The following is a 16,707-nucleotide window of genomic DNA, read 5'->3' as shown; positions in this document are numbered from 1 at the left end:
TTTGGACGAACAAACTATCATTTTCGTTTTTCGAGGATCCACCTGTATCCTATTAATTTCCTCCTGTTTTGTGATCCCATTATACTGAGTGTATTTCTTAACAAGAAGAGAATTTTTGGCCTTAAAAAAATAGGGAAACTTGGAGAAAGAGTTTAGTCCTGGGAAGCCCTGGGAATTTTGACATCTTTCCCAACATCCCTTAACATTCCCGATGGGCATGGAGAGGCGCCGCTAAATAAAGACTTCAATTTGCTCTCCATTTTCATGGCAAGAGTGCCGCGCTTTTTAAAAAAATATTTTTTCGACGCAAAGCATTCCGTTGACTAAATGCATGATATTTTTATATCTGTGTTCCATAATTTTTATATATCGACTCCTTTTATGTTGTACCAGCGTTTTAAAAGATTTATTACGTATATAATTTACATGTCCATTGCAAGGGAACGTTTCGTCAGTTTTAACGTTTAACTCTAAACAGATTTTTTAATGATCTACGTCGCAATGTTGAATTGCTGTGTAAGCGATAACGAAATATTCACTAATCTCACCAAAACCCCATCATCATTGGTAGCAATAGGCGAATAAAATAATGAAGCGACAGTGTTCCTAAGATAGTAGTTCAACATAATGGCGTAGGTTGCTCAAATTCTGTTTTATACCTAGGTGTAAACGCTGTCTTTGAATGAACATGTAAATGTTATATGTAATGAAGGTTAAAAAACGATGGCTCAACTTGAAAGAAGTACAAATTACCTGCCCGCCGCTATTCGTCTTAAAATTGTCATCATATACCTACCTTATTAATGCGGTATTTTTTTAATATGTCCTTTTTCATTTATTTTCTTTGCATTAAAATTCTGTGAGCTGGACATGTTTTCGTGAGGGAATTGCTGCGTATATTCTTTTATTTTACGCACTGAAGTTTTGAACTTAGAGTCCAATGGACGAGGTTCTATTCATTAAATCTTTAAATCTTAAATAGATGTTGTTATTCCTTTTGACTAAAATGCAGTTATAATCTGAAATTTTAAAAAAATTAGGCACAATTAGTATGAATTGTATTGATAAAATAAATAAATATACATATATTTTATATTAAGGATGTAATGAAATGTGATTCGCTGAATCCACTGTTGAAAGGGAGCCTAGGTTCGTGTTATGGAGCCTGGGATGGGATATGGGGTTTATCAGGGTTAGTTGAGCCGTCTCCGGTATGTTTCAACAGCCTATTTCGTTTACACGTAACACCTGTCTGATTATCGTCCTTTGGGAAAGTCTCATATCTTTTATTGGGCCCGGTTATATCTCCAGTAGGCTGACGTGGAGTTAGTTCCATTTTTTTGTGAAGGACAAGTATTCATTTGGATACGATTCCTTTGACGATTTCATGGACTGGTGGGGAACCCATGAAACTTGAAGACTTATTCGCTTACGCTCAGACATACTTTCCATTTCTAACCTTAGCTGTGTGTACGGGGTGTCTTCGCGGTAGAGCGTATGGAAATAAAAGTAATAGAAAACAGCGGTGAGTTTGAATGCGCAAGAGTGACGCACGGTAGCCGGTGAGCGTCTTCTGTCCCATAATAATCGCTCAACCTTCTTTCCCTTTTGCCCTAAACTGAATTCGTTGCTCCTTGTGAAGACGTCATCCCCAGAATAACTTTCAAGGCTTGCTAGCAGAATTGGCGTAACTTAGCATTGATTCTGAAAATGGATATACTTAGTAGTTCCCGTGTCGAAAACTACGAACTTGTTGCGAAACCTTTCGGCGATACTAATATTCACTCAGTCATTGTTTCAACCAGAAGTTTTTTTTTGATAGGCGAGGGTTGATCTCACCGTAGACTTTGCAATAGGTGTATGAATTTCACATGTTGAGGGTAGACGAGCCGCTTCTTTTCTCTGGGCCACTGCGGACTCCGAGGATTTTGTTTGGGGGTTTCCGAAGGTTTCACCCGAGATTGGAACGTTATACCCTTCGATCAGCAAGCAGCTGCTATATCTAGGGCCAGTGGCGGATACATGGGGGGGAGGCGAAGGGGCTATAGTACCCCCCCCTTGGGTATCCAATTTACACTAGATAGAATGTTAGTTTTATTCGGACCCCCACTACTGCCGGGTGATTACCCCACTTAGCCCCCCCTTGTTCCTATCCTGGATCCGCCACTGTATAGGGCTACCTTGCTCCCCATTGTGAGGCACTATTTATAGGCTTACAGTTCCTGGCAAGCAATTTTCTATCCGAGACGACTGTTAACCTGTGTTTCTTGATATATCCTTTACCTCGCAGCAGTGGCGTAACTATGGGGATCAGGGGATGTATACCCCCCTCAAAGCCTCTGAGAAATCAAAAAATTATATGAAAATCTTGTCTGGATTTGATATATAATAACTGCACCTGCTAAAAGTTAATTTTTAAGTGCCAAAATGATGTAAAATGCATTTTCAGGCATGTCATTTTTCAAAACTTTTCCTGAAATACCCGTTTCTTAGGGGGGTAGCCCCCACTAACCCCACTCATCCTCCCAAAGCATATTCCTAGTTACGCCACTGCCTCGCAGGCTGTAAAAAACACCTCTAATAAAAAGCATCCCTAAATTTGGCCATGCAATAGAAGACTAGGTTGGTAATGATGATATCTTCTCGGGTTACGCACCGAGTAAGTCTCTTTAAAGCCCATGTTTCGATGAGAAACTCCTTCATCGTCATCAGGGACTACCTAAAGACTAACTAAAGGGCTAAGCTTGTCCTCTCTGAAGAGATGCCGAGATGAGACAATCATCCCGTATTTCCAGTTATATTTTCCGTTTTCTGATTATTTCTGCAGTCAGTGTTAGCCCTGATGACGGTTAGGGAGTTTCACTTCGAAACGTTGACCTTAAACGGCCTTACCCAGTACCAAAACTTAGAATATTTTATTAATAGAACTCTCCGGGAAAGTTTACGATCTTTTAGGTTAATAAAATTCAGAATATAATGAATTACAAAAATATTTCCCATTACACTGCCAAAACGGGCGTGTCCTTGTTGTCTCGTACTATTCCGTGTTGTTCAGAATTTCTTAGATCTCTCCATTTTCCGGGTTTTTGCCGCGTTTTGTTTACAGAAGTGATGACAGTTTCGCCAGGATTTCACCAGGCGTCTTCAGGTCGAAGTGATGATTTCCGTGTTTTGCCGCGTATATAAGTATAGTTATCCTTCCTCTAGGCCGCGGCGTTGTTGACTGGTTACCATTGCTGCTCCAGTCTGAGAAGGCAGGCGATAGAGATCATTCAAACGCCCAAGAATTTTTATAAAGAATACGGATGCAACATAACCAACGCCTGGAAGACAATTTTTAGAAATCCGGCCAATCACGGCGCAGCAGCAAGGGTAACCGGCCAACAACATCGCGGCCTCGAGGAAGGAGAACAGTGTATACGCGGCAAAAACACGGAAATCATCACCTCGACCTGAAGACACCTAGTGAATCCTGGCGAAACTGTCGCCAACTCTAACAACAAAACGCGGCGAAAACCCGGGAAATGGAGAGGGGCGTGTCCCTTTTCCGAGGATGTCTTTTGAAGGTAGTAGCTATTAATAATGTACTTAAGTGGCTGAAATGAGGATCGTGACTCAGTCGTACGCTATTGTTTTTGTTTACCAAAGGAGGATGTTGAGAATTAACTATGGCTAAAGTTACAATGAACTGTTTCCAATCCATTCATAATCATGACTCGGATTCGTAAAAGCAAATTTTACCACCAAAAGCTATTCTTATTTCTGATAACCGCAATGTCTGTGGAAGTATCCCGAGTATTTTGAGGATCGTCACAGTGAATTGGGCAATTTTCTATAAAAGGGAACCAAAAATTTTTGAGAGCGATTCTGCAGGATCAGACGTTGTGCCTTGGAACTGATTTTTTCAGTGGTTTGATATTAACGACACAACTTGTAAAATTCGCCCGCATTTCAACATTGAAAAAATTTCTTTTGTCTCTCATTATCGTTACCCGTTTATCCGGCTGAAATATTAGATAACTGATATTTGTTAAATACCCTAGCGTTTCTCTTTTTCATAACAAACCTTCGGTCATAATCTTTGAACAAAGCGAGGGTGATATATTCCTATAGGGTGGAGCTTAGGGCTTTTGATTTAAGGGTTTGGGGTGAGACACAATTGAAGATTCCGAAAGTGATACCCACGCGTTGCGAAGTGACCTAAGGAGAGGAACTGCCCTTATCCCTTGCCCTGAATTTTTGAAATTATTGTGCTCTAGGTTACTCCGGGATGAGCTCACTCGTCACCTATCCGAGCCAACCTTCTGGTTGAAGCCACTGATGAATACCTCCGAATTGGGTGCAGTGCAGTGTTCCGTTTCTCTCACTGTTTTTCCAATTAAATTATTTCTCTGTCATTCTTCGTCCCATATTCCTCCTGGCTTGCCCTAAGAGCTTCACCCTTCATCTTCCTCGATGTTATTTCACTCACATTTTGACTCCATTTTGTTTACATTTCTTTCTATGTTTTTCAGTAGGTACTTAGGCGTTTCTGTTCTCATTTATTTATCTTGTTTACTGTTCGATACTAAGAGTAATATTAGCGGGCGTGACTTCGTGGAAATCCTTTATCGTGGGAGTTGAATAAATTAAAACTCTGCCTTTTCTAAATGGCGCGTAAAATTTTCAAGGTGAGGAGTACAGAGGATTACTATACTGTGTTGAAGTATTGGAAAGTATTGGCAAATAACATTTTTTAGATATAGAGGTGTTTCTAGCTGTGGCGAAATTCTAGCATGTCAGGAAATCAAAAGGAGAGGAATACCGTTCTCCTCAACTTGAAAATTTTACGCTGCAACGAAACCATAGTCCTAAAAATACATCACCGTGTAGAAAAAGCAATTTCTTTATCCTTCAACTCCGACTGTTGGATAATGTGATTCTGCGATCCAATTTTAATCGTTCCCCTTTCTTAGACATCATTTTTCCGAATATCCATATCCATGCAACAGCGTACGTAGCAGTGGCGTAACTAATATACTTTGAGGGGGGGATGACCTGGGACGGGAACATTTTTGAAAAATGGCATGCCTGGATGTGCATTTCACATCATTTTGGCTCCAAAAATTCAAATTTAAGCAGATGCAGTTATTATATTTCAAAACTGGGCAATATTTTTAAATAAATTTTTTATATCCTGTGGTGCTTTGGAGGGGGATCTATCCCCTCAACCCCATAGTTACGCCACTGGTACTCGCTACTAGCGCATAATTAAATATACTGCCGTATTTATCGGTGAACAGATTATTGAGGGAAGTGCGTTCATTAGAGGATAATAAAACCTCTTTTTTACAATTGTGTGTATTACAACTAATTATGACCCGGAAATTTGACACATGATACGGACGAGATTCATCATACTTTATAATTTCGGAATAAGAGTTTAAATCATTTTACACCACCGTCATGAATGCGTGTGTGGAGGTTAAAATGTGCTCTTTGAGGTTTCACGTATTACCGATTGTAGATGCCCCGAGCGCGTCACCGGAGATGTTGTTGCGTCACCAATTCAATGGATGAATTTTCGGGGCGCCGAGGTTGCGTCATACGAGGCTGGGGCCAAGGACTGTGTAGCTCATCTGAAATCTCTCACGTAAGAAAGAGAAGCTATTGGTTAAGCATCATGGGTCGTCAGATGAGCCATTGCCATTTTTTCCCCTACTTTTATTTCACAACTTTGTTCTTAACCATTACTCTCAATGATTGATTGATTCTTTAGACGCATACGATCTTCCTTTAACTTATCACCTAAAATCTCTCACATAAGAAATAGATGCTATTGATCCAGCATCATGGATCGACAGAGGAGCCATTGCCATTTTGTTCTGCTACTTTTATTTCACAACTTTGTACTCAGCCATTACTCTCAACGATTGGTTTATTCTTTATACTCGTACGAACTTTCTTGATCTTCTTCCCAGTGGTTGTCACCTCCTTAATTGATACTCCTTTTTTTGTTCTCGGCTATTTTATGGTACAAGCCGATTATTTTTTGAGACTCGGTCCCTTTTCTTAATTTAAATTACGAATACCTGCATTTGCTTCGTCTGTGGTCAATATTTCTTCTCGAAATGGCTTTAATTATTAATTTACGAAGTATGGCACTTACAGTTTTCGGTATAACGGAGACTTAAATATAAATTATGGTCATATTAATCTAGCGAATACGACGAAACAATGACAATTTCACGGGGATTCATTTTAAAGCAACCAATTATCGAAACTCGACTACTGATGTAATCTCCATCAATTTTGTTGGGAAAACACATCTGAGTCCTTCAATATTTTTACTTATAATAATGGCCTAAATACATTATGGAATAAATGAGGTAATCCTAAAAGACATCTCTGAGGTGACGTGTGCAATGGTGAGCATTGAATTTGAATCGCTGCTACGGCTTGTAGGAAAGTTGTAGTTTCTTTCAATGTGCGAGCCGATTGGTTTGTTAATTGCTCATTTTACTTTCTACTAGTTCGTTCTTATATAATTTTGTCGTGCGCATTCGCTTTTTCAAGTACTCCTAGTTATAAATGGCTTTACATCAGCACACTCTAACTAATGTAATCAAATTTCGTTCGTTGGACCATATATACTGTCTCGGCAACTTCACTCCGAGACGATATTTTTGATTGTAAGTTTACCCTGTTTATAGATACCCTTTCCATTTTTTGCTCTGACGAAATATTTATTATCCTGGAACTCTTTCTGCATGTGGTTTTCCACAGCGGTGATACATGATTGCGACTACATGTCTATGTCACACTATGACTACCTTTGAAAAGGTTTCGACAATACACTATGACTACTTATGAAAATGACATAGTGTATTGTCGAAACCTGGATCGGTTGTTGAAACTTCTGTGGAACGTACAACAGTGTATATTTATCATGTTCCTGCGCCATAAGGGGTTGATTATAGGGTCTATATTTTTATGTCATATCTCGGGTGTCCTGGAGACCGTGCGAATGAGACAAACGGACCGTTTGCAATGCTGCGTCGAAGAGATAGCGGTTCTAACTTCGGACACCGTTGAGTAGTTGCAAAAATAAAATCATTCTCTCTGGCCGTTTTCCAATCCACGTAGTATGCACTCATTCCCTCGTTCCCTTTCTCCCTTGCACCCTGCTCCCTTACTAATGCTCTACTGGCGCCATAAAGTGTGAACGGAAATAATGCGAACTATTGATAGTAACGAAATGTGACGCACGGGGTAGTGTCAGGACATTTACTAGTAGTGGTTGATTTGAGAATCAATTTCACCTTTATACTTATATTTTTGCATGTGAAGAGCAAGAATTCACAATGCTGATATAATATTACGCAAAAGAGCTCACATAATAAACACAAAATTACTTAAAACTCCAGTTCAAGATTTCTGAGTTTTCCATTGCCGCCATTTCCACGTCCACTTCCTACGAGGGGAAGGTAGCGAGGGAGCATCCGCGTTCCCTTGTTCACTTACCCTTCGTTCCCTTGCGCCCTCGCCGATTGGATCCACCCTTGCTGTCGTCACATCCGTAAGTTGACGATCGAAAAGTGCACGAAGGGTGAATAATTGCGAATTGGAAAACGGCCTCTGTCCCCCATCACTGCACTTGACCCCTTCCTTCTTTGGCTCGCGGGTTGGCGAAAATTTTCCCTCGCGACTAATGAATGAGCCATCGGATCGGTTACGGACAACATCCGATAAATGTCTGGTGACGAAGTTTATGTGCGGCAAGAAAGACCTCATTGCTATCTAAAGCAATTTATTGGAGGAGCAAGAAATTCGCTCGTAAAAAAAGTTGATAAGTTGATGGGTGCATGGGGAATGAATTGATCATTACTCATTGCGGGAACACAGTTGTCTTTTTTAACGGACCCAAAGACTAGTTCTTATTCTCACTGGGGTGTGACGTATGATTTACATTTTATCATTACTAATGGATTGACCTTATTTCTATTAAGGCAACTTTTTTTTATATTTCGACCATGGACATTTTACTTTTAACCAAGTCGAACTATTATTACTGTTCCCTTTCTAGAGAATTTTCACAGAAAAATTATAAATATTTTTCTGTTTTTTTGTTTCGAGAACCCTCACCCTCTTTCTCACTGCTTCAAAGCAATATTACGTCATAATTGTCACGAAATCTCCTCATAAAGGCTCAAGGTTTCTGTTGAGATCGCCAGTGCGTTTCCTTTAGCCTATAATACCAGTGGGATTTTATGCATCAAATTGGACAAATGCTTTCAAACACATTTTACTTAGACGTAAGCTATTTATCCGCCTGTTGTCAAAATTTCGACGTCCTAGGTGGTTTTTATTCGTATTTTCCTAACAGCCCTGTTCTCGTCCACCTTTTCAGGATTCATTAATGCATTATTCATTTTAGCTAATTATGTCTTTGACCAGGAACTGTGAAACTGTGGTGGCAGTGACGTAACTGATGGTGGCGCCATTTTAGTTTTAAACGTTTCTACTACCGACAAGTTATTCCAATGACATAATTGTTCATAATTTTTCCAAGTAGAACTAATGTAAATTCCTTCTTGGAACCTGATCCAAATGAAACGAGTGTTAACTGTGTAGAAAGGGATTGCAATTCATTTTTGTGAGCATCGGGTCAAATATGGACATTTTTTAGCTAAACTGTTTATATTTTTTCAAATCGCAATATTTTGGCTCCAAGTTGTTTTCAGCTACATCCTAGGAAGCACTAATAGGACCTCACATTTTGGGATATTAATATAGTATTTATTGCTTGCCTTTTACAATAATTTATAATTTATTTTAATGTAAAATTAAGGGGTATTGCTAATGCTTCCTCTCATTCTTTGGATTAATCATTATTAACCAAATACGAGGAAAGTAGACTTACAAGACTGTTAGTGCAAATTATATTGTGTGAGCCTATACTTATCGATGTATTTTTCTAACGAAATGAATTTGATTCAGTCATTAAAACACTATAGAATTTATTGCTCGTCGACGGCGTAAGAACTGCTGCTTGATTTATTGCTTTATAAACCGGAATTATTACATGCTGTGGGACCTTTGCGTTGGAAAGCGTATTCGGACCGTTTCCCAGGCGAGTTCTCGAGGATCGAAATCAATAATTACACCTTTTTGTCGTTCTCCTCTGAGTTCCTGGTACGGGTGAAGGAATCTTGTACGTTTCTAAATGATTCCGTTTTGTATATCCCAGCAGTTTACATATAGCTGTATTTCATCAAGCTATTAATACTAGTGTCACTTTCATTTTCGGCGTATTTACTTCGTTCATGAAGTACTCGCTAAAACAAAGATATATATGAATATAATCATTTTATTCTCTGCTCATTGCAATCGCTTTTTTGTGTCCAGCTACATGATGTAAATGTAAACTTCGCGTCCCTTTTGTTCCTATGCATATGTTGGTATATGCACACGTATGAGGAGTTTTTAACATCATGTCCTCGTCTAGGACAGGAAAAGCAATACTGCAGCCTTATTCATCATCATATTCATTAAATTTTCTTGGACCAGTAACCCTCCTGTGGACAAAGATATATCTGACGGTTTTAAGTATGGTGTATTTTCTCGTAAATTCCTTGTACGAAAATGTCTAAGTCTCGGGCGATCCAAATGATTTGTATTTGGTGGAACAAGTTTTCTTCACTGTCTATAAGTAAAAAAAAATATGAAAGTGGGCTCATTACCTACGTTGAAGTCTAAAATTGGTCAGCTAATATTCCAGTCGGTGACCCGGTTGCTTCGCTCGAAGTATTTAATGTTTTGCATAAGTCTAGTCGTTTCGTTACCGCATGACTACATCTATATGCAGGCCTGTGCAGATAGGAGTGCAGCCAATACATCCCTGCAGTTCCTATCACCATCAGGCCTGAAAACGATGGCCTTGTCGACATCGAAACGTTGGGAGGACTCTAGCGATGACCCGGTTGCAGTCTCAAGTGCTTTTTAACCTGTCCTTTCGCCTGGAGAGCACCCAATCCTTCTTCATGGAAGAATATTGTTTTCCTTCCCGCACCTTCAACGTAATCGGTGGTCTCGGCGTTTGTACGACTCTGGTAACTGTGCACTGAATGTAACGTAATCGGCTGAGAGTTGGGATTTGCCGGTCGGCTGGAGTCGTGTCTACCTGGAGTGGGAGGGTCGCTCAAAGAATCGGGTTGATGTTGAATAGGACCGGTCCCCGGAGCACGTGGTTTCCACTGCGGCTGCGTGGAGGCGCGGAGGTAGCGAGGAAAGTCTCTCCGGTCTTTTTTTTCTATAATTTTTCCTTTTTTTTCTCGAACAGTTTTATTTTTCCCTTCAGCTGGCTGGCGGCCTATCCCTCCCCCACCGCACGGAGGCATTCCGCTACCTCCCCTTCATTCCCCCTCCCCTTTCTCCACTCCCTTTTCCTTTCTCCTCCACCTCCTTCCCCTCCATTACCTTTCTCCCTTCCCCTCCATCGGCATTCCCACTCTCCCTTTCTTCTTACCCCTCCTACGTGATGTTGGGGAGAGAGGGGAGCGGAGAAGGAAGCAGCGTAGTGCTAGGTCGACCGGCGTAGCAAGCCGTTCTCTTGCGTGTGCCGTGCGCGACGAGACAGACACGATCTCACTGCTCTCTCGCGTGTAACTCAAGCAGGCAAGGTAGGAGCCGCCGCTTCTGTTTTGCAGACACACAAGAACGTTGCTTGCCCTACACCTGCACCGCAACACTAGCGAAACGAGTATTTTTTTAACGTTCACGTCTAGTATACTAGTTATTTTTATTAAAGTTGTTACAGCTGTTGCCGACAGAAGAAAGTACTGCATTGTTTCCCCAGTCGAAGTTATTTTTTTTGTTCCGAGCGTAGCCGGTTGAGCGTTGGTTGGTCAGCTGTGCGGTGCTGTTTTCTCCACGCCTTGTTTTTATAGTGTTGTTTCCTCGGGAGGGGTTGTTGTTGTGGTGTGATTTCGGGAGGACTGTTGTGTAGTGTGGCTCTACTAAAACGCACCCCTCTGCGTTCCATCTTCGCCCCTCCAGCGGCGTCCTTAGTGAAGGGCGAAGAAGTGGTTTGGAGAGGCTGGCCGCCCATTCGTCTTCTTTCCGAAGGAGTAGAACTCTTCCTTGTGCCTCAGTTGGGGACCCGGCCCCGCGCCCCAGCATCGACACTGCCTTTCAAGAGATCCAGTTTCCAACTACTACAACGAAGTACTTGCAGGCACAAGTTTGACTCAGCTTCACCTGCTAATATGTGAACCGGTGTCTTTAAAGTTTCGGCAGTATCTTTCGTATCTACCAACGCATGTGTTACTACTTACTGCTGAGGTTTCCAAATCCGGAAAACACCGAAGGACTGCCTACAATCCGATTGTTTAATCTCCTTCAGATGCTGCTAACTTAGCTGTGTGAAAAACGCAAGTGTTTTCATAAATCTCACTCTCTGCTGGCCAGAAAGTCTGCTTCTAACCGTCTGGAAAACGCTTGGAAAAAGCACAGCTGCTACGAGCCAAAACTATTTTCACGCCACTCGCAGCTTCCGTGATTTTTCGGCCTCGGCGATTTTTTTATTCGTATAATCTGATATTCGGTGTTTTTGGTGACCGTTTATCCATTTTGCTTGTCGCATAAATCCTTAAACGATTCCGTAAAAGTTAATGCTTGTGCGGACACTCGTAACATCTACTCTTTTATCTTCGCCGGCATAGCCTAACTTTCTCTGTGTTCAACCCGAATTTGGTGGACCTACAGCGAAGTTACTGAGTGTCGGCTTTCGTGAGTGTTTGTGATACGGAAGTCCCATCGACACGAAGCTGGTGCGCGACCCAACCCCTCTCTCCGATCTGTTTACGTCGTTATTTTTGATCGACGTCGATTTTTACATCTTGTTGTGTGAGGAAGATCACCGATTGATATATATTTTTAGATCGAGTGTAACGTGCTACGCCCACCTCTCCAGCTTGTGATTGTTGCGAAGGAGTGGAGTGTCTTCGGCTGCATTGTCCCAGTGCTTTCGTACTCCTCCGTGAAGGGGGAAGAGGTTTGGATATAGCGCGGCTGGAAACCTCCCTCCCATCCCACGTGATCTCCGCCCGAAGGATAATTTCCTATTCTGCCCTCTCCCTGACACTGCTTCTGTCTCTCTCTGGATTATCCGTTGGGATCGCGGTGGCCGAGGATTGTGACGAAGACGAGGGATTTGTCGGCTTCGCTTCTCGTTTCCAACGTGCGCCGGCCGCCATGCGACAGCAGCGCCAGTGATGTGAGGGACGGATGGGAGCGAAGCATGGATGCTTGGATGGAGGATGTGGTACGTCCAGTTATGAGCGGCTTTTTAAGCTCCGACGAACCTAGTATTTCTCTAGAATTTAACGGGGCACTGTTTATCTTCACCATGGAGTGCATGTTAAGCTGCATAATCCATTTAAGGCGTACCGTAATAATCCTTTTATCCCGCCTGTCCTGTCCATTTACCTGCTTGAAGGAGTGCATAAAAGCTTATCGGGTTTTTATCCGGGTTATTGAGGTAAACGCCAGCATATTTCGATAGAGAACCAGACTATCTATCTTAGGGATGATGACTAAATACGGTAGCAGTGTAAGCTATCGACACTGATTGAAGTTGAGCTATATAACCCGAATGTACACCCGAAAATCATAGTGCGTAGCATACATGGAAAAATCCGTTCATCTTTGGTGCTGGAATAAATATATCTCGGGTATTCCACCGGTTAAAGCTGTCCATAAAGGCATACGTTTCGATTCACGGCTCCTCGAGGTCTTTTTTCAATCCTGAGGAGTGTGCGCGTTATGTGCCTCGAAATGTTAGCCACTATGGCTGACCTGACCCAGTGGTAATCCCGTGAAACCTCTAACTTGTTCCCGAGAAAGTAACATATCATATGTCATCCAACCAATTCATCTGATGCTAATCTCCCCAGAAAACTTCTGTCTTCCATTTCACTTCACCCTTCTCTCGGAATCCGGTTTCAGAAGTAATATTTCGAATTTGTTTTCATTAGCGAATGGTCCTATTCTCTCTTCATTACAGCCTTCCCCAACCGACAGGCATAGATACACCGTTTCAATCAATTCATCTTGTATTCTGTTTATTTCCCAGAAGTCTCGTCTTCCTTGTTTCGTGTCAGGCGCATTGCAATTTTTATCCATTTTGTAAGATGACAGCTTTTACAATAATCTCATCCATTCCAACATTTCCTACGTCTTAACACTCTGGTTTGGACAGAGCCATGGAAACCTAATATTTTTGTCGGAAGGTAGGAATATATGCTCTCCACTTCATCTTATTTTAAACAATATATTCATCATATATTCCAGTTTATTCTTCAAGTTGCAAAATGAAGATAATTTATGTATTATTCTATTCTTTCGTTGGGAAACATATTTGTATTTATAATTTCATTTTATTTTACCTCGATACCGAGTTTTATCTTCATCATTCTTCGATAGCACCACATTGCGAGTGTTTCCTCTGTTGAGTTTAGAGTGGCGCCGATTCCATGGAGCCTAAGGGGGGCCGAGCCCCCTCCTAAATTCGGTATGGTCTGGAGGAAAATATGTGTCAGGCTTGTCGATTTTTCCCGGTGTGTGAAGTTATCGAAGGTCGAGTTTTCAGGATTCTAATGTTGATTATATGACGCTTCTAAAATGCAAAGAAAAACTTTAAAACTCACTTTTGATAAAATTTCCCGGGGAAAGATGAGCCCCTCAATATTTTTTTATAAGTCGGAACCCCTGCTGCTGTTGTCTGCTTCAATACCTCGTTGTCATTTAAGAAACGTGCTCCACATAAATTTGGTGGTTTCTAGCCATACGTTTTGGAATTTGCTGAAAATTCCTGTTTATCCTCTAAAACCATTGTCGTGATTTAATAAAACATTCTGTGGAAAAACAAAGTTTAAGTTATTCATTTGCAATGCTCCACATGCATGAAACGATGAATTATGTTGGCATGAGAATTATTCTCTGTAATTGTTCGCTATTTTTATCATGTATATCAATTCAAGCCAGGATAGTTAATCTTCTCCAGTCGATATCCATACCTTCTAATTATCACTCCTACAAATTAGCTCGCGTATATGACAGGTGCGACTATCGTCTCGGAGTGTTTCCGGTAGCAATCATAGCATATTCTTCTCGATATCTCACCCATATCATTGCTATCATTTTTTATTTTGTTTCAATTTCAAACTTTGATAGTCGCCCCGACACTGCCCTTTTCATGTACACCTTTCATCAATGAATATTATCGAGACGCTTCAAGGAATGTTTATGAATATAATTACTGCGCATTCTTCTCCATAGCCCACCCTCATCATTTATCACATTTTATAGTTAACTTCTACACAATACGAAGAATATTTTTTCTGACCTCCGATCGTACTATTGCCGCGGACTAGTGAAAGCATTGTTAGGAAAGCATAATTTTCACATCTTGTGAATAACTTCTAAGTGCCTCGGAGGCATGGAATACTCTGTCGGCAGTCCTCAATGAAGAGGCGTAGACTAAACTCGTCCTCCGCTGCTTTACATGCTGCGATATTAAAAGTTGCTGGTATGCCTTCATGTAGCGTACTTTAACTAATCCTGACTGGTTACTCTTGTGTTTTACCCTAAGGTTGGCTGGGAATGACGAGGGTATAGCTCACCACCATAGATGTGGATAGAGCACTCGCCTGCTGATAAAACAGTACCAGGTTAAAACCGTAAGTGAATCTTAATGACCCCCTTACACAAAAATTCTCAGCGTTGCCCAGGGAATGAAATTGCCCCGACCCTGAAAGTGAGGGTTCACACCTATGACGTAGTGTTGATCTCAACCCTACCATATTATAATTAACCTTCAGATTGAATCACTGAGTGAGTGAGTTAGGCGCTGAACGCCTTACTTAGGTCTAGGCTTAATGCTAACCTAACTCATGACATGAAAATATTTCATTTTCTCTTTATGTATGCGCCTTAAGATCGCATAGGTTTTTAGGATGATTTGGAATACAGATCTTTTTGGGCGACACAGAATATAATCTTGGAAGCTCACTAATTTCTAGGTCCGACAGAAACGATAGTATAGGAGAGATTTTTTTCCGAACGGATCATCATCATCACTGGTCAACAATCCGAAGACTGGTTTGACCCAGCTCTCCAACCGATTCTCCTAGCAGCCGAACGGAAAACTTTAGGAATTCGTTTTTCCCCGGGCAATAAAGGATTTAAATGCTATGTGTGACTTAGTGCACGCACCTCCCTTTCCATTGTTTTCTTTTTTGTTTACGGACGGTGTTTATACACCCCGCCACACCCATTTACATCTACCCGATACCATGCGAACCAGTTCTTGGGCGTTCGGCAGGTGCTGACCAATCATCAGCATGCAGAATGCAAGAGGATACTCACATGCACGCCATACGGCCATAAAAATACTACGTATTATAACAAAAAATGCTTGCAAATTCATGGTGAAGCAACACTTGCCTACGGTTGGTAATTCGTATAAAAAATCCATGCTCGGTTAGAACAATGGCATAAGGTAAATATGCAATGAGTCATCGTGTTTAGAGACTCCATTAATTTTATCATTCGAGACATCGTTAGAATCCATAATAGTTAAGGTAAGAATGAGATTTTGAATCTCTCTGTTTTGTAGTGAATTTCCTTCATTTTCTTCTCGTAATCACGTGTTCCGCAGTACGTCGGTAAACGATAGATATGTTTCACGTCATCTAGTGAATAATTTTCTCCGAATTTGCTTAGTAAGTTTAGCCTGTACTTTGTTCCACGTTCCTTTAAAGATTCCAATTGAAAGTTTCAAAGGTTTTTTTTTCGGGGTAGTATGTACGTGTGGATCAGAGGTAGAAAAAGGTAACCTTCGTAGATTTTTTCAAGTACGCTTTCGCGGAGGTCATGACGTTAGGCAGCGATTCTGGATATAAAGGAAAAACGCGGAAGGAAACCCGGAAGAATCGCTGCCAACCATCGTAGACCTTCGCTTGTCGCTCAGCCTATCAAGCGTATCGCAGGCGTCTGCTGGTCGCTACTTCCCAAGGAGCAGCAACCAACAACGTCTGTGTTCCCACCCTACCCCAAGCCCTCGGCTGTTCGGCTTGCATCGCGGAGCGGCTGTCTCAACCCCCAGCACATCTCTTCTTGGGCGCGGCGGGATTCATCTTGCTTAGTGCCGCGCCCCATAGCGTAAACAATGTTGCTCGCGTTGTTGATTTACGATTCCTCTCGTCGGCCATGTTTTTTTTCTGTTTCCCCAAGCTCCGCTTTGACTTTTATTTTTTTCCTAATCTCATGCGTCACCGTGGTGAGGAGGTTGGAGTTTATCAAAGCAGTTTTTTGTTCAGTCAAGTGTTTAGTGTTTGTAAACCTTGCCAAAAATTCCTTGGAAGCACCTGAAAGAATTCTTTGGAAATTCTTCCTTCATAATTCTGTAGGAATTCCTTCATCTATCCCGAAAGGAATTCCCTAACGCCTTATATATTTTATACAGTACGGTCTTTTCCTTAGGAGAAAATGTCTTTTTAAAGGTACGTATTTAAATAGCTTCAGAGTGGAGGTTTTCGGGGTTGCTACCGCGTAGATCATCTCTGCAGACGGCAGTTTCGCCGGCATTTCAGCAGGCTTCTTCAGGCCAATGAAGAAGCCTGCTGCAATGCCGGCGAAACTGTCGTCTGCAGAGATGAATCTACG

The 16,707-nt window shown here is 41.5% G+C and overlaps 1 protein-coding gene across 2 annotated transcripts in view; it reads left to right on the top strand.

Annotated features, from left to right (window-relative positions):
• The window catches only part of LOC124168385 (steroid hormone receptor ERR1-like), a 285,285-nt gene that overhangs the window by 131,681 nt on the left and 136,897 nt on the right, over positions 1-16,707 (top strand). Inside the window, exon 1 of one of the 2 annotated variants that reach the window (XM_046546598.1) lies at positions 10,577-12,304. The exons of the other annotated variant lie outside the window; for it this stretch is intronic. Within the exon in view, the coding sequence (XP_046402554.1) occupies positions 12,281-12,304 (24 nt within the window). The 5' untranslated portion in view covers positions 10,577-12,280. Of the gene's footprint in view, positions 1-10,576; positions 12,305-16,707 lie in introns of those variants that run through there. 2 annotated transcript variants of the gene reach the window in all.

This window comes from Ischnura elegans, chromosome 11, assembly GCF_921293095.1.
Source record: "Ischnura elegans chromosome 11, ioIscEleg1.1, whole genome shotgun sequence".
Taxonomy (NCBI): domain Eukaryota; kingdom Metazoa; phylum Arthropoda; class Insecta; order Odonata; family Coenagrionidae; genus Ischnura; species Ischnura elegans.
Note: the sequence above shows the minus strand (reverse complement) of the source record. Positions and strands in the feature narration are given on the sequence as shown.